A 22,615-nucleotide genomic window follows, 5' to 3' on the forward strand; every position below is an offset into this window, starting at 1 on the left:
TTCCCCCCCCCCCCCCCCAAAAAAAATAAAAAATAAAAAAATTGAAACGAATGATTGGTTCGTGTTCTGATTTATTCAAAACCCCTTATAATGAAATCGTTTTATTTTATTTTTTACCGCGAGACATTAACATTGGTAACGTGCGGTTGTGTATGGCATAAAGCAAGCTTTAGAAGCCATTAACGGTAATTAAGAAAATACTTTCACAAACATATAAAAACGAATTATTTACAAAAAAACATATAAAAACGAATTGCTTTACAAAAAACATATAAAAAAAATGAGAAATATAATAAATAAATAAAAGATGGTATGGTGGAGAGAGAGAGAGAGAGAGAGAGAGAGACATTGATAAATGAGGCAGTCATATCATCAAACATGGATTTCAGCGTTATTTTTCAAACTTGCCTTCATCCCCGCGCACTATCCTTGCCTTCCGTTGGCTTTCATCTCGTTTTATTTTTTGTCTTTATTTTTAATTCCCCTTGAAAACATAAAATCGTGGAATATAATATAAACATATACATATACATATACATATATATATATATATATAGAGAGAGAGAGAGTTAAAAAAGGTCATGTGGAGAGAGAAGGACAGAGAGGGGATGCAAGAAATAAACCGGACAGAGTGATCACTCATCTCTCATGCTTCAATTCCATCGAGGGTTTGAAAAAAAAAACTCATCTTTCTCTGTACCCACAAAAATGTGTATATATATATATACATATGTATAATCAATATTTAAAAACATAAGCCATGTTTCATGAATCCTTCTGGTTGCATCATGAAGCGTGAATGACATAAAAAAAGGTGTTTTTAATTTTCAAACCCTTCTCCTTATTCCGGCAAAAAATCGATCTTTCTGAAATTCTGAAACAGAGGAATTTATTCCAAGCTGCGGAATATGAAATGAGTTCCTTTTCAGAGTGTTTTTACGTTTTTGTTTTTTCAATTTTTTTTATCGAAAAAGTTGATTTTTTTTTCCGATAAGAAAAAAAAAGTTGAGGGGTCTGTGGGATTGAGAGTTGGGTTTTAATAAAGGCGAAGGAGCGTCGAAGAAAACAATAGAGAAGTAACAGAGAGAGAGAGAGAGAGAGAGAGAGAGAGAGAGAGAGAGAGAGAGGGAGAGGAGGTTAGGTAAAGAAGAAATATGCAAGAGAAGAGGAAGAAGAATGGTAATACCGATGAATCCAAGAAGAAGGAGCGTCATATTGTTACTTGGACACAAGAGGTCTACTTCTTTTTCCAACACACACAGACATATATATACATGCGTATAGAGATACTCTCGTACAAGAGTGTGTCTGTGCTTGATAATCTCTGTTCCATCTCTGATGCCGACGGTTTCTGACATGGGTTTCGTGAGTTGCAGGAGGATAGTGTTCTCAGGGAGCAAATCAGTTTACATGGAACCGAAAAGTGAGTCTCTTTTCCATTTCTCGCTATGTGGGTCTGTCTGATTTCCGGGAAAGTTTCAAACTTTGTTTATGGGATTCTCTGTTTTGACGAGGGTTTTTCCTTATAGAACCTAAGGATCATGAAAAGAAAACAAAAATAAGGGGATTGGATTCTGAAAGAGCGATTAATCTTCTGTATTGTTTGATGGTGTATGCAGCTGGGCGATCATAGCCGCAAAGTTCAAGGATAAAAGCACAAGGCAGTGCAGAAGAAGGCAAGTGAACCGATTCTGTAATCAGATCTTCTATTTTTTTTTTTTTAAATATAAGTGTTTGATCCGATTACGGATATGTTTTTCAGATGGTATACATATTTGAACTCTGACGTTAAGATAGGAGGTTGGTCCCCTGAGGAAGACATGCTTTTGTGTGAGGTGAAACATCATTTGCTTTTGTATATCATTAGGGGTCGTTTTCATGGCTTTTGTCTCATCTCTAGCTCTGTGGTTTGGTTGGGTGAAGGCACAGAGAGTGTTCGGGAACAGATGGACTGAGATAGCAAAGGTGGTCTCAGGCAGGTAGGAACAGAACAAAAGCCAATGCTCAATCACTTTAATGGTGAATGAAATTGGTGACGATTAATCAAGACAGTGAGGTTATATTATATATATATATATTATGTTTGTTTGTGTAGAACTGATAATGCTGTGAAGAATCGGTTCACCACACTGTGTAAGAAGAGGGCAAAGTATGAAGCCATGGCCAAAGAGAACAACAAGAATGCTTGTCTCAACTCAAACAACAAAAGGATGCTGTTCCCAGATGGTAATGGTGTCGTTATTACACAACAAGGGAAACCCGAAGCCGAATCCCCTCTTGCTAAGAAAATGAGGTACCTTTTTAGTTCATCAAATCCGAAAAGAAAGTTTCGCGAAACACCGTTACAGATTCTGCATGTCCTTTGCTTGGGGGTATATCCAGGAGAAGCCACATTCTTGATCTGACAACTGTCGGAAACTATGGGGATAGATCACATGGAAAGGTCGAGTCGGGGGTGAACCAGCAGATAAGGCCTCCGTTTTCGCTATTAACCCGGGACGTGAAGGAGATTGATGGTAAATAACTCCGCAAAAACCCGTCTTGTTCTTGCATATCCTGGAAAATATTTAGCAGATCATTAATCAGAAGTCATTTGATGCTACAGCTTGAAGTGTTTCTGGGTGTTTTTAAGATAACATAATGGTAATAACAGGTCAGGAGGATAAAGGACCTGAACGGGTGTTTCTTAAAAAGGATGATCCAATGGTGACGGCTTTGATGCAACAAGCCGAGCTTCTCAGTTCATTGGCCCAGAAGGTTAACGCAGACAACACAGATCAAAGCATGGAGAATGCATGGAAGGTAAAACCCGAAAAATACAAACGTGCTTTCGGCTTTCCGAGCTTGTCAGTTACTGCAATCGCCTAAGAACTCAAAACACTTCACAAGAAATGGCGACTAATGTACTTGTAAATGACAAATCTCCCGACTTCTAATTTCTAAATTTGGACTTGTATATATATGTCAAGGTCCTCCAAGATTTCTTGAACAAAAGCAAGGAAAATGACATATTCAGATATGGAATCCCAGACATTGATTTTCAACTTGAGGAGTTTAAGGATCTGGTAGAGGACCTAAGGAGTAGTAATGAAGAGAGTCAGCCGTCATGGAGGTAAATGTAAAGTTTAATTAACAGAACACTAATTCCTATGCATTGCTTTATGGGATTTACCTTATGGTTCAGAGCCTCTAACCAGTCATGACTCATCCATAGGCAATCTGGTCTCATTGATTCCCCAGCCAGCTCTGAGTATAGTACAGGATCAACGATCATTCCGCATCAGTCCAACGATAGAACACATATACCCGAGATTCAGACAACATATGAACAAGATAAGGAGATTGTGTCTAATGCAAATGTAGATCAAGGCAAGGAGGAACTTTTTCCTTAGGAACTAGAAAATATGACCTAACATTTGGGATTTGATGAAAGATCTTGATACCTTTTTCTGCAGCAGACTTACTCTCAACTTGCGAGTTCCACGAAAATGGTGATGAAATCATGCCCATCTCAGGCGAAGGAGAGTTTTGCTCGCCTCTTCAGGTCACTCCATTGTTCAGATCTCTAGCAGCAGGCATCCCCAGCCCGCAATTCTCTGAAAGTGTAAGCTTTCAACTGTTAATGTAAACCTTATCGGTAGATCATACCTCGGTCTACCGAGACTGATTGATCTGCTCCCATTTGCAGGAGAGGAACTTCCTGCTAAAAACACTCGGGATTGAGTCCTCGTCTCCATGTCCGAGTGCTAATCCTTCACAACCACCTCCTTGCAAAAGGGTCCTCCTTCATAGCTTATAAAAAACCACCAGCCTTATATCTCACATACACAAACCTGAGATCATGTTTTGTCCCCATGCAGCCATCTAGTTTCCCTGTCTTTCTTGTTTTCTTAGATTCCTAGGTTTGCAGCCATTTCGGCCTGGAAGTTTTTGTGAAGCGGGCATACCATGATCTGCATTCCTTCCTCAGGATTTCAGTTTTCTTTTCTTGGTCTAGAATGTCAGGATACATTCTAGCCCAGCTCAGAACACTGCCAGTGTTCTGAGTTCATTTCATATACTCAGATTCTTTTTTTCTTTCTTTTGGTCCACTCTCACTCATTTGCCCCATTAGGAGAGTATTACCATCCAACCTTAACATACTTCAAGCCTTTCCAAGGCCCCCAGTGTGCATCTTCATTCATGTGTGCGTGTCAAAGATATTCTTTTGTTTGTCTTTTCGGGTACCCGGATACATCATCCGGCCATCCCCGGATTCTTGATTTGTTTTCTTGATCTGTGTACATAAGACGGTTACATAAAATAGACAGGACAAGAGGAGAAAGAAAAAGAGAAAAGGAACAAGATTTTCAGATGGGTGGAGCAAGAAAGAGCCATTTGTTTCCTGCTTTTTGAGGTGTGAGCAGAGGACATAGAAATTAAGCTCTTCGCTTAACCTCTTCCTTGTTTATCCTCCCATATGTTGTAAAAAAAACCCCTTATATTGAGTGGAAATATGATGATTTGATTTTGGTGTGATATATATATGTACATACCTCTTGTTCCTCGACATTGCACGGAGTTACCATCACGAGAACCTTAAAAAACAGAACAGTGAAGATGCTAAAAATCATAAGCATAGACAAATACAGACAAGAAGGAAATCCGACCTGTTAATAGCTTCTTCTTCCTTCTGCCTCTTCTTCCTCTTCTTCGGATCTCTTAGTGCTTCTAATAAAAGGGTCAGAGAAGAGAACAAATGAAAATGGAAGAGTACAATAAATAGCTTAACATCTTCTGATTTTGTTTCGTAGTCAGTAAAATACATCAACTAAAAAAAAAAGCATACAAGTACCCACCTCATTGGTGCGCCCGCAACGATATAAATAAACTAAAGCATACAAGTGTTGAATCTTAATGATCAATACAAGTCTACGGATTAGCTTACATAAAGATTACTATCTGTGAGCTTCTAATGGAGATAGTTACATTTTACCACTGCCTCCTGAGCTTTCTCTAAGTTTAAAACAACAAAAAATTCCTCAGGAATTAACAAATTGATGATATTTTGGCTGTAGATAGAGGCGAGGAAAAAAAAGTTCCAAAATGTAAAAAATTTCAAGGCCTTTTCTTCTTCTGCATTCTCTGCAACTTCCTCCATTTGAGGTAAATCTGGTAAGATAACCCACCAAACACCATTGAAACACATCCCCACTGCTTCCAGGAGAGTGGATTCCCGCTCAGAACCGAGGAGACCACGATGCTCACAAACTTACGGGTTGTGGTTATGGTTGTGTTAGCCAGTGACCCGAATCGACTAATCGTAAGAAAGATGAAGTTTTGGCCCACTGCGCCACATAGACAGTACATGAGAATGTCCCATGTCGCCTCTGGGTGTTGTTTGCAGAACTGAACAGCTTCGAACCCAATTGCATTTGGCCAACCAAACATGTAGATCATGTTGTATATGGTGCCCCATAAGTTCATCCCCAGCATTATGTCCCATGCATTTGTTTTCGGATACCTGAAGCCATTTAATATTACGATTATTATCTGTAGATTACAGATGAAAACGGGATTCATGTTCTAATTATGATCATCATACCTTACGGCAATAGAATCCTGGGTGGCGTTTGTGAATCCATCAAAGGCGAGGTTCAAGAAGCAAAGCCCATAACCGAGGGGAGCATTTGGATGCGCTAGCTTGTTGATTGTCTTAGAGCTTGTCTGAAAGAAATTCAAAGACACTTTACTATGGTTCTGGAGATGAGCATAGGAAAAACTAACAACATAATAATCTGAAGCATGAACCGGCTACCATACCTTAAGGAGAGCAAACATAGATACTCCTCCGGCGACAAGGAGGGTGCAAATATACTCGGGAATAGTGTATCTTATGCCATACACTAAGGTTCCCATCAGCATAACTGCGTGAAGAAATAGAAGAAGCACATGTAAGACAGACAAGAAAATCTAGATAAACAATACGATATTTTATGCTAAATCACACATGTTGAACAATCCAAGAATAATTAGATTGAAACACTAAATTAACCATTTTTACCTGGAATCATTTTTGAAGATTTTGCCAGGACCTGCACAGAGCAAGATCAACATCAATCAAAAGTAAAAAGAACCATAGCTCACCACAGTGCTACATAAGAAAAGGTCAAAACCGGATTCCACAACCTATAATACACAAAGTCGACCTCTAAGGCTCTAACTAAAATATCAACCAAACAACGGCTACACAGATGGCTGCCACACTACCAACATGCCTAATCATAACCTAAAATGGAACTGATTAAGTGAAAGAAGTAATGAACCGGCCTAAGTCTCGTCACCTGAGCTGGGTAACTGATATATTTCAAGGCTTCGATGCCCATTGCTGGACCAATCGTATTAGTAATTCCTGCGCTCCAGTAAGTCCACCAGGGCGCTCCACCGCTTCCTCCATTAGACCAGAGCTTGATCACTGCTCATTGTCGGAACCAAAAAGAAAACACTTGAGCTCCATGATTCATCGCAATCTCGCTTGTGACCATTCAATGAGCAGACACCAGAGAGAGAGTTTGAAAACTTACTTATATAAGACCAAATTAAGCACACTACATTCTGCGCCAAGTTAAGGAATGCAAGATGCTCGAATCTCTTCCCGTCCGGACCGAATCTCTTCGTGGACCTAATTCAAATGGAAAATGCAAGCTTGTGGATCAAGAACTAATTCCTACTGCTGAATCTCTATTAGTCCCAATCAAAATTCCGCAACAAAAAGCGCATTAGAAATGATTTGTAAACGACAATGCAAACTAGTGTTCCGTGAAAAGCAACGAATCCAAACCAATTCCACTCAACAAATCGAATCGAACAATGGCGACGGGATCATCAACGAGCAAAAGACGATCCCCAATCCAGCGAGAAAATGTACTTACAGAGTCTCTTGGAGAACGCCTTGGTAGATGTACGCGGCCCAAATCCCGGCGACACAGAACGCCAACAACAGAATTCGCCGGAATCCTGCACCGTGAGCCTCCATCACGATCGCCTCCGGCGATCCTCTGACTACACAGCACTATTCGGCGGCAACGATTCTAGCTTCGATACTCCTTAATTCTCGCCTGATTTCGGATTCCGGAGAGAACAAATCATGAGATGCGTAAATCGGAGACCATGAAAGTTCTTGTTTTGCAAGGGGGAAAAAAAAAGAAGTTACGGGCAGTGTTTAAGACACGTAGATTTTCCACGTGGAGTGTTTTCATTGGATAAATGATCTCACCTGGCGTTTCTTATTGGCCGTTAGGACGCGGACGAACTTGCCGCTGGTGTTCGGGTTATTGCACTGGCTTCCATGTGAGAGAGAGAAAACAAAACGACACGTCGTTTATGTCTCAGAAAACCGACACGCATGTCTCCGAGAATCATCATAACCGGGCCTAAACCAGACTCGAGTCACATGTTTGATAATTGATATGATCTTCTTGAACCATAAGCATCAATCGTATTTGATTTTAACATACAACATTAGAATATAGATACATATATATATATATATATATATATGTTAATAAAGATTATAAGCAAACAAGTGTATGACTTTAGTTTTGACTAAAATTACAAAGAGAAAGATAATATATTTTTTGGATAATTGGATATTTTAAATCAATATCTAAATTAAATTTGAGGTCGAAAATCCAATATAAACTAGTTGTTATATAGGATCTCTTGATCATAATAAAACTCAACTATAGTTACAAAAAAAGATGTTTTAAAATCTAGATATAAAATATGAGATCCATATGGTTCGCTTACAAAATATGAACATGTTGATCTCATTATGAAATTAAGATCGCTTCATATATAACTATAAAAACATACAAATTTAATATCATATATAGGGTTTGAATAGTCAAAGGGCAATTAGCTTTAAGATGCTTTACTTAGATATAAGAAATAATCAAGTTGCACCATAAATATCACCCGAGGCCCGAGGGGGAGACAAATATCATTACTTTAATCGATGCTGATGGAAAGATGCCGAATTGCAATTTTGTCCACACGTGCATTATTTTATAAAATAAAAGCCCTTTGTAATTAATCATCCAACCATATGTGAGCACGTGTAGGAATTTTTTGGGTCAATGCATGAAAAAGATATATATATATATAATATTATATATATATATATATATTTCAAATGAACTGTTTGGGGACCATCCCTTCAATTAAACGACGTTAAGCATTTATTAATTATAAAATAATTACAAGTTATTAAATTAATTACCAACATCGTAAGATGTGTGTTTTTTTTTTGTTTTTTTTAATCAATAATCATAATACACCTAGTTGGTATTTATAAATTTATCTGAATCGACACCACCAATCATTATAATTTATTATTGGCATCGTCGTCAAGTGTACTTTTACCATTTTTATAATCAACATAATACAGCAAATTTCATAAAAAAAACATAATATACCAATTTAATAATTAGAAAATCATCCGAATCAATTACCAATCGATAAAATTTATTACCAATATTTTCACTTACTATTATCCACTCAATACACTTTTTTAATGAATTGATAAAATGATAGAACCATTACCATATCATGACCAAGCCTTCTATATACAGAATATACATACGCATATGCACAGATATAAGATTTAATAGAACTCAATTTCAATTACGTGAACATAACAATCGCAAGTTGATTATATAAAAATGTCCAGAGATATAATTTCAAAAAAATTATTTTGGGATGAATAAAGTATAATAAATAATATCATCTCCATAAACAAGTACTGAATTATTCCATACGCTGTAATTGAATTTCCACGTACGTGGAATCTACATCGCAAAATCGTTGTAAAAGTGTTGTTATCACTTGGGCTGACTGCAAAAAATATCTCAAATTCTGATATTTATTTTATTTTTATTGGTAATGTAATGGTACGTGGGTTTGATGACGCAAGCATGACGGAAACAGGTAATTACCAAACGATCATCCCACTTGCTCGCAGAATGCCCATAAAGCCGCCGAATACCAAGGCCGTTATGGTCATTTCTCATGAAAAAAACCACGAGCGCGACAAGACAGAAGGGTAGAAGCGTAAATTCGAATCCTACTATACGACTTTGTATCGTGTGGTGTGTTTCTCTGCGTCTTCTGATCCTCTGTTCTTCACGTTCCTTGCTTCTTCCTCTCGTTCTTTTCCATTATCTTTTTTTTTTCTCCTTTTACTTTATCTTCTATCGCCATTAGCGCATTGAGAGGCGAGGGGACTTGGTGGCTTACAATCTTTCCTTTTTCTGGTGCCATTTCTGATAGCTTTCTGGTTTGGTCGATTGTCTGAAAAGAGACGAGCTTTGTCTGTTCGAGTTTTTATAGTCATTTTTATCCTAAGATGGGTAATTGCTTAGATTCATCAGCAAAAGTAGATAGCAGCAGCCAGAGCCCTCGCGCTAGTTCTGGTAAGTTTTCCTTTCTAACTCGAGTTTTCTCCGTTCTTTCCATAAAAAAGTTTCCTTCTTTTTCCTCCTCCTCCCCTTCATTCAATTCAATTAACTTTTTTTTTTCTTTATCAATATTGTTTCCTTGAGATTTCTTCTTATTCTCGATCTGGGTTCTCTGGATACTTTGCCGGGTCGGAGTTAATTTTCTAGTGCAAGCTAAACTTTTTACCTTTCTCGAGGATGAGCAACATGATCCTTTGTCTTGTCTGAATCTTTATTGCTTAAAGGCTTCTGATCTTTTGCCCTGTTTTGTCGGTATAGGTGATTTGGTTTGATAGTTGTTTAAGTTGCTATTTAGGGATTGAAATCGTAGAACAATCATAGGGTTCTTTTGTGTTCGATCGATGTTATATACCCTAATAACTCATTTCCTTTGCTGTTTGTAGTTTTTCTTCCTTCAATGATTGCTACTTAATGACACTTCCTTTGTTCGATCGAATCTTCTCTGCTCCTTACAGATTCGTCCGCTTCAAGAATTTCCAGCAAGACGGGTCGTTCGACGGTTCCATCCAGCCTAAGTATCGACTCTTCTTACAGCGGGAAGAGCAGTTCAGAATGTGTGTCGACTCCTCGGACAGAGGGTGAGATTCTGTCATCACCAAATCTGAAAGCTTTCACCTTCAACGAGCTGAAGAACGCAACCAGGAACTTCCGTCCCGACAGCCTTCTAGGGGAGGGAGGGTTCGGCTATGTGTTCAAAGGGTGGATCGATGGTAACACGTTTGCTGCTTCAAGACCAGGTTCTGGAATTGTCGTCGCTGTTAAGAAGCTTAAACCAGAAGGTTTACAAGGTCACAAGGAGTGGCTGGTATGCCGCAAGAACATTCACTCTCTACTCCCCACCGTTTTGATGTTTCTTCATGTTACTGTTTGACGTGTGTGTGCTGATATTTAGTTGTCTCGTTTTCAGGCAGAAGTGAACTATCTTGGTCAACTTAGTCACCCAAATCTTGTTAAACTAGTTGGGTATTGCTTGGAGGGTGAACACCGGCTTCTGGTATATGAGTTCATGCCTAAAGGAAGCTTGGAGAATCATCTTTTCAGACGTAAGTAATCTGTGGTGGAAAAATAACTTGATCTTGATGCAAAGCATTGTCATTCTTGGTGTCAATCCATTCTGTGCTCTTACACTGTCATTCTCTAGATCGTTGATAAATGATCTATGAGATGTTTAACTTAAAGTGCTATGCATTCTCTTGGTACTTAAGTTTTGAGATTCATCGAGCTTCATTGCGATTCTGTAACCTCTGTCAACGTTTTTGGTTCCTGCAGGTGGAGCTCAGCCACTTCCATGGGCAATAAGGATAAAAGTGGCAATAGGTGCTGCCAAAGGGCTTACTTTTCTTCATGAAGCGAAATCACAAGTGATATACCGGGACTTTAAGGCTGCTAATATTCTGCTTGACGCTGTAATAAACCAGAAACTAATCTGAAAAGTTTTTTCAAATGCTTCTGGAATTGGTCACATACATTTCTAATCTCTGTAAATTGGCCTAACTGCAGGAGTTCAATGCTAAGCTATCGGATTTCGGTCTGGCCAAGGCAGGTCCTACTGGGGACAAGACCCATGTTTCCACTCAGGTCATGGGTACTCAGGGTTATGCAGCCCCTGAATATGTTGCAACAGGTTTGTTCTATATTCTCATTCAGAACTTTCACAAGTTTGTGTTGAAGCACCCTTTACCTTGAATGTGTCAAAACATCTTTTCTTCTTTGGAATCAGCCAAAATTCTTCAAAAGCCCTCGACCCCTGCGAGAATTCTTCAAAGCTCTGAACTTTTTGAGTCATGGGCTTCACTCCTTTAATCCAATGGAAACGTATCTTCTTATGCAGGTCGGTTGACAGCAAAGAGTGATGTATACAGCTTCGGGGTCGTATTGCTAGAACTACTTTGTGGGCGACGTACAGTGGATAAATCAAAAGTGGGAACGGAACAGAACCTCGTTGATTGGGCAATGCCTTATCTCGGTGACAAACGTAAGCTGTTCCGGATAATGGACACCAGATTGGGAGGTCAATACCCTCAAAAAGGAGCATACACAGCTGCAAATCTTGCATTGCAGTGCTTAAACCCGGATGCAAAGATAAGGCCGAAAATGTCGGAGGTTTTAGCGAAACTTGAACAGCTTGAATCTGTTAAACCTGCATCTAAACATGCTCAGATGGAATCTCCTAGAGTTAATGCCTCTAGTGTACAGAAATCTCCTGTAAGGTATAGTCAGAACCGGCCTCTGTTGCATGTAACCCCTGGTGCTTCACCTTTGCAGTCTTACAATCACTCTCCCCGTGTACGGTGAAAGTTCAACACTTCCAGTTTCTGTTTTTGTCTGCCCTGTTGTAATAATATTTGTGTATAGGGTACAGATTTGAGTTCTTGTTATCAGCTTGTTGTGTAATTCAAGAGACGAATCTGCAAAGTATCTTAACTGATTTGGGAAAATCCCATGTAACAAGATTTTGATTTTCTTTTGTCTGAATCTGAAAACCCATTTTAAGTTTTCGTCAAAAAATCGTTTCTTCTGATTCAAGTTCTTGGTGAATACGAGAAGAGAATGTGGATTGATTAGACATGAACTGCTTGTTTCCAGAGGCAATATATGAACCCTTTTCTGTCGGCAAACATCTGAGTAAACTGGACAGACATATCAAGGAGTGTGATGAACACCAAATACGCAGAAATCACTGTAAATCGAAAGTTTCAAGCTTGTTGGATATTGTAAGACGGTTAGATTACTCTTGGATTGTCTTCTCTTTGGTTGAGGCTTTCACCTTTTCCACTCGGCTTTGATGGACTTATCTGACACAAATCGCGAAAGAGAAATGTTGAAACATGGAAGTAAACTTTTGTTCAGAAATTTCAAAACTTTGAAACAGATGCAGTGTGAAACTAATAGTTCTGCTTACCACCCGAAAAAGCTCTGTCACTGTTCATCGATCCTTTCCCTGAGGCTAAAAGCAGTCGATGTGCCCTCGGGGTCATTGAACTCAGCTTGCCGTTGGCTGAGGAAGAAGACAGAGAATGTCGCCTCTCTTGGGCAAACCTCGAAGAGCCTTGTCCCTTCACCCTGGCCTTTGCGGATTCAGTCGGCGCCATGTAACTTGGAAGCTTACGTGCACTTTGCGTAAGCCCATCATCTTGGTCATCAATTTTTGCAGGCAACGAGGCTCGTCTATCGCTTGCCTTTGTGTTTTCAGAACCGAGATTACCATTCTCAGAGCGTAACTCCACAACCGTATCATTGCCATCTTCAGCTTTGTCATTGCTCACAACAGCATTGAGCTCATCTTGCTCGGACTTTCCCAGACCTTCCGATTTCTCATCTTTATCGAAATTAGAATCCTTCGAAACTGCATTTGGGACATCGCCCTTCTTTTCCACAGGCACGTCATCAGAAGAAGCCGAAGCCTCCACATCAAGATCTTTCTGCTCTGGATCTGCATTATCTTTTTTCTTCTCAGCAGATTTATGGGTGTCTCTCTCTGGCTTCTTGAGACTAGGCTTAGGCTTCTCATCTTTAACCTCCAAAGGAGAACCCTCCATTGATGAAATAGTATTTTTTCTCGAACTCTCTTTTGCCTTGCCATTCTCAATTCGTGGAAGCTCTTTACCAACAAGTGTGGAAGCCTTCCTCACATTTCGTTTCGGTTTCTCATTCTCAGCTGTCGAATGGCCAGAGTTATTTTCAGTGTTTTGGCCAGATGGTTTCTTCTTGATGCCTTGTTTCGGCCTCCCCTTTTCTGTTTCAATCGTCTGGAAATTCCGCTTCTTTGTAACAGGTTTTGAAATCAAACTCTTACTTGATCGGGAACCAGGTGACCAAATTTTCAGTCTTGTCCAGCGTGCAAGCCAAACCTTGGCCGAATTAGGGTTCTCGTGATCATATTGGAGTTTCAGAGGTAATGCAGTTGGTGACGAAACCAGAAGCTGAAAATTCACAAAAGGATATTACAATCAAGGCTGCTTTGCATGATTGCATACCAAAAATGTGAATCAAGGAATGCAATTATACAACAATATGCAAATACCTAAACGAGACACGAACATTAACGGTACCTTGTCAATTATAGAAAGTTTTGAGGCATTCTCCATCCAACTGCATGCACTTTCTTGCAAAGTTTCAGACTTTCTGGCTTCCTAATAACAGAGAGAGATTGCAGCTTTGGTAAAAAATACAAAATGATGGCACAACTGATACATTCTTAAGAAATACATACCGTAAATCTTTCCCGAAGTTGAAGTCCGTCATCCGAAGATCTTGCTTTTTGGCCACGGACAAGGGCCTGTAACTTAACAATCCCCCAGATACATGAATATGTAGCAATAGCTTGTCTTCTGACCAGGCGACCTCGGATAACTGCCTGCAGACCGATGGTACCTTTAAGGGTTCGAAATTCCCTACGAGCCTACACGATTTCAAGACAAAACAATGTTAGAAAAATACAAAACTCGATACGGGAATCTTATATGTTTCGGCTCTCGAGCATTTATATATTCTCATGGCAAGAGGAATGGTCATCACCTGATGAGCTCTGAAAGCAGTCTGAACCGTTTTGGCGGCTTGTTCACGCGTCAATTCTCCTGAACCGGTCTCTGAATCCGGGTTAATGTTTAACTCATTGCCTACATTGTCTTCTTTCACAGAAGAAATATCGAACTCTTCACTTGGTTTTTCCTCAGTCACTACAGTGCCAGAAACTACAGGAGGATCAATGGGTAAGTTCGAGACATCATCCTTCACAGATGCCACCATTTCTTCTTTCTTAGCAGATTTCTACACAAAGGGAAAAAGATAAAATCAGATGATCACACGTTTTGGAAGGAAGGAACTCGATTTTTCAGTTCCATGTTCTTACCAACTTGTGGCTCCCTCTCGTGGAACTTGACTTCGATGGCTTCTTCCCCAGAAGATTCTTGATCCATTTATGAGGACTGGGAGTCTTTCCCATTTTAGAAAGTGAGATGCCGGCTAAGGACGGAAGTTGCTAAAACTAGAAACCTGCATAAGAACACAGACGCCATGTCTTTAGAAGTGCTGCAACAGATTCCAATTCTCAAGCTTACCACAAAACAATATCACCGGAAAGTTACGAACTTTCTTCCTCGTAATTAAGATTAGGGTGGCAATACAAACAAATTCATCCGCCTCTCTAGTTACTTATGAGTTATGATGATGATAAGCACAAGCTAGAAACAACAAAAGCTGGTAAATTTCAAGTGAAATACAACAGATAGTAAAGCCCAAAGCGAAGAAAAATCAAAACTTGAAGCTGAAAGTGAAACCTATTCCACAGCTATCAGAACCCAAAAGCAAAAAACAGAAGAAAACCAAACAGAAACCCCAGAAGCACATAACAGACCAAAACCATGAGAAACAAGAGAAGTAAACATACAGAAAAAACCCTAGAAATGTCTTGCAGCAGCTGGCGAATTCATCTGGGATTTGACGCAAATACCAGAAAAACAAATCTTTCTTACATATCAGAGCAATGGAAACGAAAATAAAGTGAAATTCCAAGCAAATTAAAGCTAAAGAAGACGAAGAACATTAGAAGTAGTGAATACCCAGATCTGGGTAAAAGCCAAAGCAAACATTTTTTTGGCCAAAGAATGGAAAGAAGAAATCGAGACGTCAAAGGGCCAATGTAGGTACCCAACAAAAAAGCCGAAGCCGAAGCTTCAAATTTGTTATCCTCACAACAAAGTTACAAAATCGCTTCTTCTTCAAATATATGCCCTTTTAGTAATTCTCTACTCACAGAGCCAATGCAGTGAGAATTACACTCTCACTGGTCAAGGAGAGAGAGAGAGAGCGCTAATGCAACATGGAGACAAATGTGGCGTAAACCGACGCCGTTTGAATGATGAGCTGGCAACAATTTGACTGGGCCTTATATTAGTAGGCCCTGTATTGTTTGGGCCCAACGTAGGAATAAATTGCTATGGATTTACTGAAATACCCTCCTTCTCCGCATTAATTTTTTTTATTTACATAAAAAGTAAAAAGAAACAGTGCAAGCTTGAATCCAGTTACCCGAAAAATCTGAACCCAACTCGAATATCTGAAAATCCGAAAATTTAGATATTCGGGTCAATTGAATATTTACTGTTCAAACCCCTAATAATATTGAAAGAGATGCATTGTGTGAAAGTTTCCTCTCTTTCTTCTTTCTCAAGAAACAAGAAATTAACACGATGATCCAAGATTTACTATTCCCATCAATCTTCGTTTTTTTTCACCATTTTATCTGAATTTCGTCGGAGAAGAAAATAACAGAGTGAAAGAAAAAATGAGACTCGAGACTCCGGCGGCGACTTCCTTCTTCCTTCTATACGCCGTCGTTTCGACCTTCATCGCCGGCTCCACGTCTGACGTCATCCTCCCGCGTTCTCCGTTCGAGATTTTTACCGGCGGGAGGTGGGATCTGCTGCAGCCGAGCATAGGTGTATCCGCCATGCACATGCAGCTCCTCCACAACAACAAAGTCGTCGTCTTTGACCGTACGGACTCTGGCCCTTCCAATCTCTCCCTCCCTTCTCAGTCCTGCCCGGACGACGTCGTTTTCGACTGCTCCGCCCACTCCATCCTCTACGACGTCGTTTCCAACACCTTCCGTCCCCTCACCCTCCGCTCCGACACGTGGTGCTCCTCCGGTTCACTCGACTCCGACGGTTCCCTTATCCAAACCGGCGGTTATGGCGCCGGCGATAGAGCCGTCCGGAGATTCGATCCCTGCTTTCCGAACGACGTCGTTTTGTGCGACTGGGCTGAGAACAGCACTTACTTGTCCTCTCGCCGGTGGTATTCCACCAACCAGATTTTGCCCGACGGGAGAATCATCATCGTCGGTGGAAGAAGAGCCTTCACGTACGAGTTTTACCCCAAGAATCTGGATAAGCCCATCTTCTATCTCAGATTCTTGGCCGAAACCAGAGACCCGATCGAAGAAAACAATCTTTACCCGTTTCTTCATCTTCTTCCCGACGGGAACCTCTTCATCTTCGCCAACAGGAGATCCATCTTGTTCGATTTCGTCAACCACACTGTCGTCAAGGAGTTCCCGGAGATTCCCGGCGGCGACAAACGAAACTACCCAAGCACTGGCTCCTCTGTTCTCCTCCCTCTCTGGCTCGATAGAGAAAGCCGCACCACCGCGGCTGAGATCATGATCTGCGGCGGCGCTCCGCCGGGATCCTTCCTCAAAGCGGCGAGGACGATCCCCAAAATCTTCGTCGAAGCGTCACGCACGTGCGGGAGGCTCAGAGTCACCGACCCGAATCCGAGATGGGTCATGGAGCAGATGCCGGCGCCACGTGTCATGTCCGACATGATACTGCTACCCACCGGTGACGTCATCATCATCAACGGCGCGACCAATGGAACCGCCGGTTGGGAGGACTCCACGAACGCGATGCTCAACCCGTTTCTTTACTCACCCGACGAACCCGACCCGACCCGGAGATTTCAGATCCTCGCCCCGACCTTGATCCCGAGGATGTACCATTCGGCGGCTCTTCTGTTGCCCGACGGCAGGATCCTAGTCGGAGGAAGCAACCCTCACCGGAATTACAATTTCACGACGAGGCCGTACCCGACGGAGCTCAGCCTCGAAGCTTATCTCCCGCGTTACCTCGACCCGCGGTTCTCGCGCCTGAGACCGTCGGTTCTGACGGTGGAGATGGCGGGAACGATGTCGTACGGAAATGGGTTCTCCGTAAATTTCGTGATTCCGGCGTACGGAGTGTTCGACGGAGGTATCTCCGTGCGGCTTGTGGCGCCGTCTTTCAGCACTCACTCGACGGCGATGAACCAGAGGCTGGTGGTGCTGCGCGTGAGGCGCGTGATGCAGTTATCCGTTTTCGCGTACAAGGCTGACGTGGACGGGCCCTCTAATGCCAACGTGGCACCACCGGGTTATTATATGATGTTTGTGGTCCACCGTGGAATCCCCAGCGAGGCTGTTTGGGTCAAAGTGGCTCGACTCTAGCGCTCCTTCTGGGCCGCCGAGAGGGTTAGACACTGCGACGTCGTTTTATCGTTTTCTGATTTTGAGGAACGTAAACATTTTGTAGATGAATATAATAATGGAACTTGAGAGATTTTTGTTGGAAAAAAAAAGTATTATCCCTTGCTTTTGTAGATAAATGTGCAAATAATCAACCTAAATTGGATATCGATGATCTTATCAAAATATTGTTCATTCGGATTTTATTCCCAAAAGCATTATAGTTAGCTCAAAATACTGAACTGTCTTGTAATGACTTTTTTTCTTCTTTTTGTTGGTCCATAATCTATCTAATCCCGGCAATAGTACATTTTGATCTATCAGCAAACTCTGAGGGGTTATTCGATACCTAAGATAACTATTGGGGCTAAATCTATAATATATGATAGGTATTGGGGTCATTCTTGAATTAAGGAAAATAGCTGTATTCGTCCACATAAATGACGGTTCCGTGATAGAAAAACGGCGTGTAGTTTCGATTTAGAACAAGCTTTCTCGGGTTCCTCTCGTTTAAATATCTTCTTGAATCACTGTCGCTCTGTCGAGAATTCTTTGAAGAGAGTTAGGATCGAATTAGAGGTTGAAGAAAAAAATGCTAGGAGGAGGAGAAGAAGTGAGCATCGAAGAGCTTGCTTCGAATCTCTCTACGTATAAGGAGCAGCTCGAACAGGTTCGGATGATTTCTTTTTTTTTTTTTTGGGACTGTTTCGATTTTGATGTGCCTCGGGTTTCTCGGAACTTATCGTATCTCTGGCACCTTAAAGCTTGAAAATTGGTTCGATGTATGGAATTTGGGTTTCAGATTCCATGCAGTGGGTTATTGGTTATTGTTTCTGGATTAGGGTTTGTATTCTCTGATGAGTAACATTGCCTCAAGTTTGGTTCTTTAGTTGTCGGATTTCATTGGGTTTTATATTGGAAGTTCGATTGTTCGTCGGATGAGCTTAACTAGGTTTTGAATTCGGGGATTATCCTTTCGTGTTGATCTGCTGGGTCATTTGTTCAGCCTCATATCGAAAATTGTCTTTGTTATACGATAATGGTTTTGACTTGTCAGGGACGCAGGGTTTCAAAATTTTGTGCCGTCGTATCATGATTTTTCTGATGGAGGGGTAAAGGGAGTTGCTTGGAATTGAATTATTTCGTTACTGTGTTTCTTGAGGGTTTGGTTTAGACAGTCTAATTGTGATATTCCTCTACTTTTTTTTTGCTTAAATTATCTGATGGATTCAACCGTACACTTCTATGATTTCAGGTTGGGCTTCTTTTGGCTGATGATCCCGGAAACTCTGAATATGGGGACATGGAAAAAGAACTTACAGAGGTGATTTTGCTAGGTTGAACTAATACTTATTTTTTGGTCGACTTGATTTTTCCATCTCCATCTATCTTTCCGCGTGATTAAATGTCAGTATCTTCGATAAACTTTTAGTTAAGGTATATCTCCGGATTTTGGGGGAAAAGATACTGTCAAATAGCTTATGTGATTTGGACGTCATGTTTTGCGATCACGCCCTTCGTGTTTCTTTCCCTCTTTGGAAGGAATCAGTCTTTGAGTTGACTGTAACTCAGAAAATGGTATTCAGATGAGTGCAAAAGCGTTCGTTGTTTAATATGTTAATGATGGACAACCTGCTTCTGACACCTGATTTCTGGCATTCGATCCCAAAGTTATAAGTCTAAATAGTTTGATGTCAAAGAAGTGGGGAATGAAGTCTTCAAAGATTTTGTTGAAACGTGTGACATGCAGGTGATTGCATTGACGGAGGAACTTCTTGCAACTGCAAAGCAAAATGAGGTTTATCAACCAGATGCTGGAACAAGTACTGGAGGACCTGATTTTCCTGAGTCTGTAAGTAGAACGACCGCATGTATCTTTACTCATCTCATCTCTTTGTGTAGTCATGTAACTCGTAGGCTCGTAGTGAATCCTCTTAGATCAATTCAGATAATGGGTGGACATGCATACATGAAAGGCTGTGTTTTATAATTTTTTAAAATTGGGTCTTTGTTATCCAAATCTCGCTGCTTATTATCTGTGACCAATATTTGATGGGTTACATAATGTGTTCAGGAATCAGAGAAAATCCAAAATCATCAGGGGAAGTTTCCCGTTGGAACAAAGGTTCAAGCTGTCTGGAGTGAAGATGGAGAGTGGTACATAAAAAGGATCTCTGGTTTCTTGCTGTTCTGACTTATTTACTGTTTTCTGTTACCTCCTTTACCCTTTTTCTTTGTTTGATTAGTTAATTGTTCAGGTATGATGCAACCATTGAGGCACACACTCTAAATGGCTATTATGTTACCTATGATGAGTGGGGAAACAAGGAAGAGGTACACTCGCATTTCCATTTCCTTATTTTATTTTTGTTAGTCAAATCTTAATCGTCTCTTCTTTTTTACAAAGTGACTGCTTATTGCTTCAATCCTGGTATGGATGCTTGTCACTTCTCTCAAATTTCAGGTTGATCCCGACAATGTAAGGCCGATTGAGTACAATGCTCTCTTGGAAGCTGAGAAAGTAGCTGAAGAAACGAAACGAGCTCTCAAACGGAAGATTGAGCAAGCTGCAAGTGCTGACTTTCAATCTCGAAGTTTACCAGCGAAGCTCAAAATTGATCCTAATGATCCTGATGATGTGGTAAAGTGAAATTTTATTCATTTTGCTTTTTCCCTTTAAATTTACTTACTGTATGAGAAAGCCACTGCTTTAAAAATCCCAGAATCCAATTTTATTCGCAGTACAATAAGATGAGAATGCTCCTGTTAAAAATATAAAAATACAATATATGTAGTTTTTATTTGGTATGTATACCAAAAAACGGAAAAGACTTGTATCATTTGCTGTACTTGTACAGAAAACGGCAAAGAAGAAGAAGATACATGCTTTCAAGTCGAAGATGCGGCAGGAGCAACTCGAGGTTGCACAGAACAAGAGACAGAATGCCTGGCAACAATTCCAGACGACCAAAGCCAAGACTAAAAAGGTACTGGCACATTAACATTCGTAGCTTTACCATCAATAGCTTACCCCCGAAAAAGAGGGAATAAATGAGTTTTACAGCACAAACACGAAACAATATGTTTCAATTTGAAGGGTTTTTTACTGGGGGGTCGTTGTTGGGATTAGGTGGGTTTCTTCACGGGGCGGAAGAAGGAGAGCATATTCAAATCCCCGGATGATCCGTTTGGGAAGGTGGGTGTTACAGGAAGTGGCAAAGGTTTGACGGATTTCCAAAAGCGAGAGAAGCATTTGCATCTCAAGACTGGCAACGTCGAGACCACCGAAGATTGATTGATTATATGCCTCAAAAGCCGATAGACACAGGTATTTTCTGTTGTGCAATCCTTTGGCCATTTGTTCTACACCTTTTGTCTCACCTGACTGCGTAGTCCTCATGAAAAGAGGGTATGGTTTTACATTTCAATCGGTCTCTTCACTCGCATTCTATCCTCGTTATGAGATTTGATCATCTGAACTCAGTATTAGTATACTGGTGCTATTCGGTTCTAGAGGATGTGTGTTCTTTGATGGATCACATAGAATGTATTCAAATGGTTAGAAATGGATAATCTTGTGGGAGGAGGAGAGAGAGAGTCTTAGTTCAATAGATTATGATTTTTTTTTCATAACATTGTCAGAAATGAAATTTATGAAAAAACATGTTTTTTTTTTTCCTTTCAAAATGATCTATATAAATATAAAAGAAAAGTAACACAGGTGAAGTCTATCAATATCAAAGCAGTTGGTGGTAGTAGGATTTGCCATTTGAAGCAGGGAATCCAATTCCCATGGAGCAGAGGAGATAACACGCAATCAGTACGAGGATTAGAAATAAATAAATAAAGGGATTCAGCATATCAAGTCATCGTACGGACATTTATGGCGTAATGACCATCAGTGTTCTTCAGGAGAGTTCAGCCATGAATAAACCCAAAACAAAACAAAAAAAAAAGCTTAATGATCCCTTAAATTTACTGTTTTTTTTTTGCTTACGTAGAGGCCAGTCCAAGAGGGCAGGGGATCTCAGAAGGAAACTGGACCAGACCGCCATGTTTGTTCGTTCCTGATTCTATAGTCGTCTTAAACCATTGAATGCCATGCCACACTGTTTGGAATTGGCTCTGTAGTCCCGTCAGTAGTTGTAAGAGTGGGTTCGGTTGGTCAGAAGAAACTTTGAATGCATTTAAGCACTCGGTTCTTTGGGAGATGACTTTTGAAAAACAATCTTTGCGTTTAATTTTGTTTATCAGCTTCGATCCTTGAGTTCCTTGCACATTTTTACATTTGTTTGCTTAAAGATAGCAAATGGGTTGTTGTTGTTTTGTTCCCCTCTTAGGCTTCGAAGAATGGATTGGAGCCTTCGGGGTTGGTTCCGCTTGCAAGTTCCAAACGTTTTAGTGAAGTGTTGTTGGCCAAACGGACAAATAATTGCCTTGTGGGGGGAGATTCTGTCTGGTTGAAGCTTTTTCTTATGCATATAGATCAGGAACATGAGGGACCTCTTATTTCAGGAGGTAGAGACATCTCCATTAATGGAGCTTCCCCTCACTCACACACATTAAATATGGCTTCAGATATATATATATATATATGTGTATATGTATGTAAATAGAGTCACTAGTGAAGCCAAAAAGCCCTTGTAAAAGAAAGGGCAGAAGAGTAGCTGGCCAAATCATTCTTCTCTATTTATGACTTTTGCTTCCCTTAATTATTAAACAGAAAATGCCGTCAATATATATATATATATATTTTTAATATTTACTTATTTAGATGTTATTTTCTTCTCCTCTTCTTCCACCCATGTGAACTTGTTAAAAGTCATACTGTAATCCCACTATAATAACAGATAATATATAGTCTTTAATTTTATCATCATGTTTAATATATATATATACAACTGGTCGGTACCAAAGTTTTAATAGGCTCGCAATCATAACAAACTATACTTAATTAAGCCTTCCAATTCAACATTTTTTTAACTTTATATATTTTTTTTCGGCCTCATGGGAAACATTCTGTGGAAAGGCGGAGAGAAACCCACAAAAGGAATCTGGTGAATATTGCCATAATAATTATAAACACATGAGATCCATGATTTTTTTTTTTGGGGGG

The 22,615-nt window shown here is 40.3% G+C and overlaps 6 protein-coding genes across 10 annotated transcripts; 4 read left to right on the top strand and 2 right to left on the bottom strand.

Annotated features, from left to right (window-relative positions):
• The first annotated feature begins 677 nt into the window (after positions 1-677).
• On the top strand, positions 678-4,520 carry LOC104824084 (pre-mRNA-splicing factor CEF1-like). Of its 2 annotated transcripts, none has more exons than XM_010556019.2 (12): positions 678-1,235; positions 1,377-1,423; positions 1,620-1,676; positions 1,763-1,835; positions 1,924-1,979; positions 2,096-2,293; positions 2,383-2,516; positions 2,654-2,802; positions 2,970-3,112; positions 3,215-3,369; positions 3,456-3,604; positions 3,689-4,520. In XM_010556019.2, the coding sequence occupies exons 1-12, from the start codon at positions 1,155-1,157 to the stop codon at positions 3,797-3,799; spliced, it is 1,353 nt and encodes a 450-aa protein (XP_010554321.1). In that variant the 5' UTR covers positions 678-1,154; the 3' UTR covers positions 3,800-4,520. The 2 variants fall into 2 exon arrangements, with proteins under 2 accessions (XP_010554321.1, XP_010554322.1); XM_010556020.2 differs by having other exon boundaries at positions 680-1,235; positions 3,459-3,604.
• A 322-nt stretch (positions 4,521-4,842) lies between these two features.
• On the bottom strand, positions 4,843-7,159 carry LOC104824085 (UDP-galactose/UDP-glucose transporter 3). Its single transcript, XM_010556021.1, has 7 exons — positions 6,912-7,159; positions 6,564-6,661; positions 6,324-6,454; positions 6,044-6,074; positions 5,803-5,906; positions 5,585-5,706; positions 4,843-5,503 (listed from the first exon to the last, which is right to left on the bottom strand). Exons 1-7 carry the CDS (start codon positions 7,013-7,015, stop codon positions 5,098-5,100), a joined length of 996 nt encoding a protein of 331 aa, XP_010554323.1. The 5' UTR covers positions 7,016-7,159; the 3' UTR covers positions 4,843-5,097.
• Positions 7,160-9,140: 1,981 nt separating this feature from the next.
• On the top strand, positions 9,141-11,964 carry LOC104824086 (protein kinase 2B, chloroplastic-like). Its single transcript, XM_010556022.2, has 6 exons — positions 9,141-9,452; positions 9,953-10,302; positions 10,405-10,540; positions 10,767-10,903; positions 10,998-11,121; positions 11,329-11,964. Exons 1-6 carry the CDS (start codon positions 9,386-9,388, stop codon positions 11,790-11,792), a joined length of 1,278 nt encoding a protein of 425 aa, XP_010554324.1. The 5' UTR covers positions 9,141-9,385; the 3' UTR covers positions 11,793-11,964.
• Positions 11,965-12,058: 94 nt separating this feature from the next.
• Positions 12,059-15,277, bottom strand: LOC104824088 (protein IQ-DOMAIN 31-like). 3 transcript variants are annotated; one of them, XM_010556025.2, is made up of 7 exons: positions 15,147-15,277; positions 14,350-14,492; positions 14,016-14,267; positions 13,711-13,899; positions 13,550-13,630; positions 12,400-13,420; positions 12,059-12,292 (listed from the first exon to the last, which is right to left on the bottom strand). In XM_010556025.2, exons 2-7 carry the CDS (start codon positions 14,440-14,442, stop codon positions 12,261-12,263), a joined length of 1,668 nt encoding a protein of 555 aa, XP_010554327.1. In that variant the 5' UTR covers positions 14,443-14,492; positions 15,147-15,277; the 3' UTR covers positions 12,059-12,260. The 3 variants fall into 3 exon arrangements, with proteins under 3 accessions (XP_010554327.1, XP_010554326.1, XP_010554325.1); XM_010556024.2 differs by having other exon boundaries at positions 15,059-15,277; XM_010556023.2 differs by having other exon boundaries at positions 14,887-15,277.
• A 442-nt stretch (positions 15,278-15,719) lies between these two features.
• Positions 15,720-17,539, top strand: LOC104824575 (aldehyde oxidase GLOX). Its single transcript, XM_010556670.2, has one exon. The coding sequence runs from the start codon at positions 15,784-15,786 to the stop codon at positions 17,479-17,481; it is 1,698 nt and encodes a 565-aa protein (XP_010554972.1). The 5' UTR covers positions 15,720-15,783; the 3' UTR covers positions 17,482-17,539.
• A 441-nt stretch (positions 17,540-17,980) lies between these two features.
• Positions 17,981-21,766, top strand: LOC104824089 (survival of motor neuron-related-splicing factor 30). 2 transcript variants are annotated; one of them, XM_010556028.1, is made up of 9 exons: positions 17,981-18,169; positions 18,755-18,823; positions 19,250-19,351; positions 19,574-19,656; positions 19,758-19,833; positions 19,964-20,140; positions 20,358-20,486; positions 20,630-20,827; positions 21,501-21,766. In XM_010556028.1, exons 1-8 carry the CDS (start codon positions 18,092-18,094, stop codon positions 20,792-20,794), a joined length of 879 nt encoding a protein of 292 aa, XP_010554330.1. In that variant the 5' UTR covers positions 17,981-18,091; the 3' UTR covers positions 20,795-20,827; positions 21,501-21,766. The 2 variants fall into 2 exon arrangements, with proteins under 2 accessions (XP_010554330.1, XP_010554328.1); XM_010556026.1 differs by lacking the exon at positions 21,501-21,766 and having other exon boundaries at positions 20,630-21,065.
• The last annotated feature ends 849 nt before the right edge of the window (positions 21,767-22,615 follow it).

The sequence above is a fragment of the Tarenaya hassleriana genome, unplaced genomic scaffold (assembly GCF_000463585.1).
Source record: "Tarenaya hassleriana unplaced genomic scaffold, ASM46358v1 Cleome4, whole genome shotgun sequence".
In the NCBI taxonomy this organism is placed as follows: domain Eukaryota; kingdom Viridiplantae; phylum Streptophyta; class Magnoliopsida; order Brassicales; family Cleomaceae; genus Tarenaya; species Tarenaya hassleriana.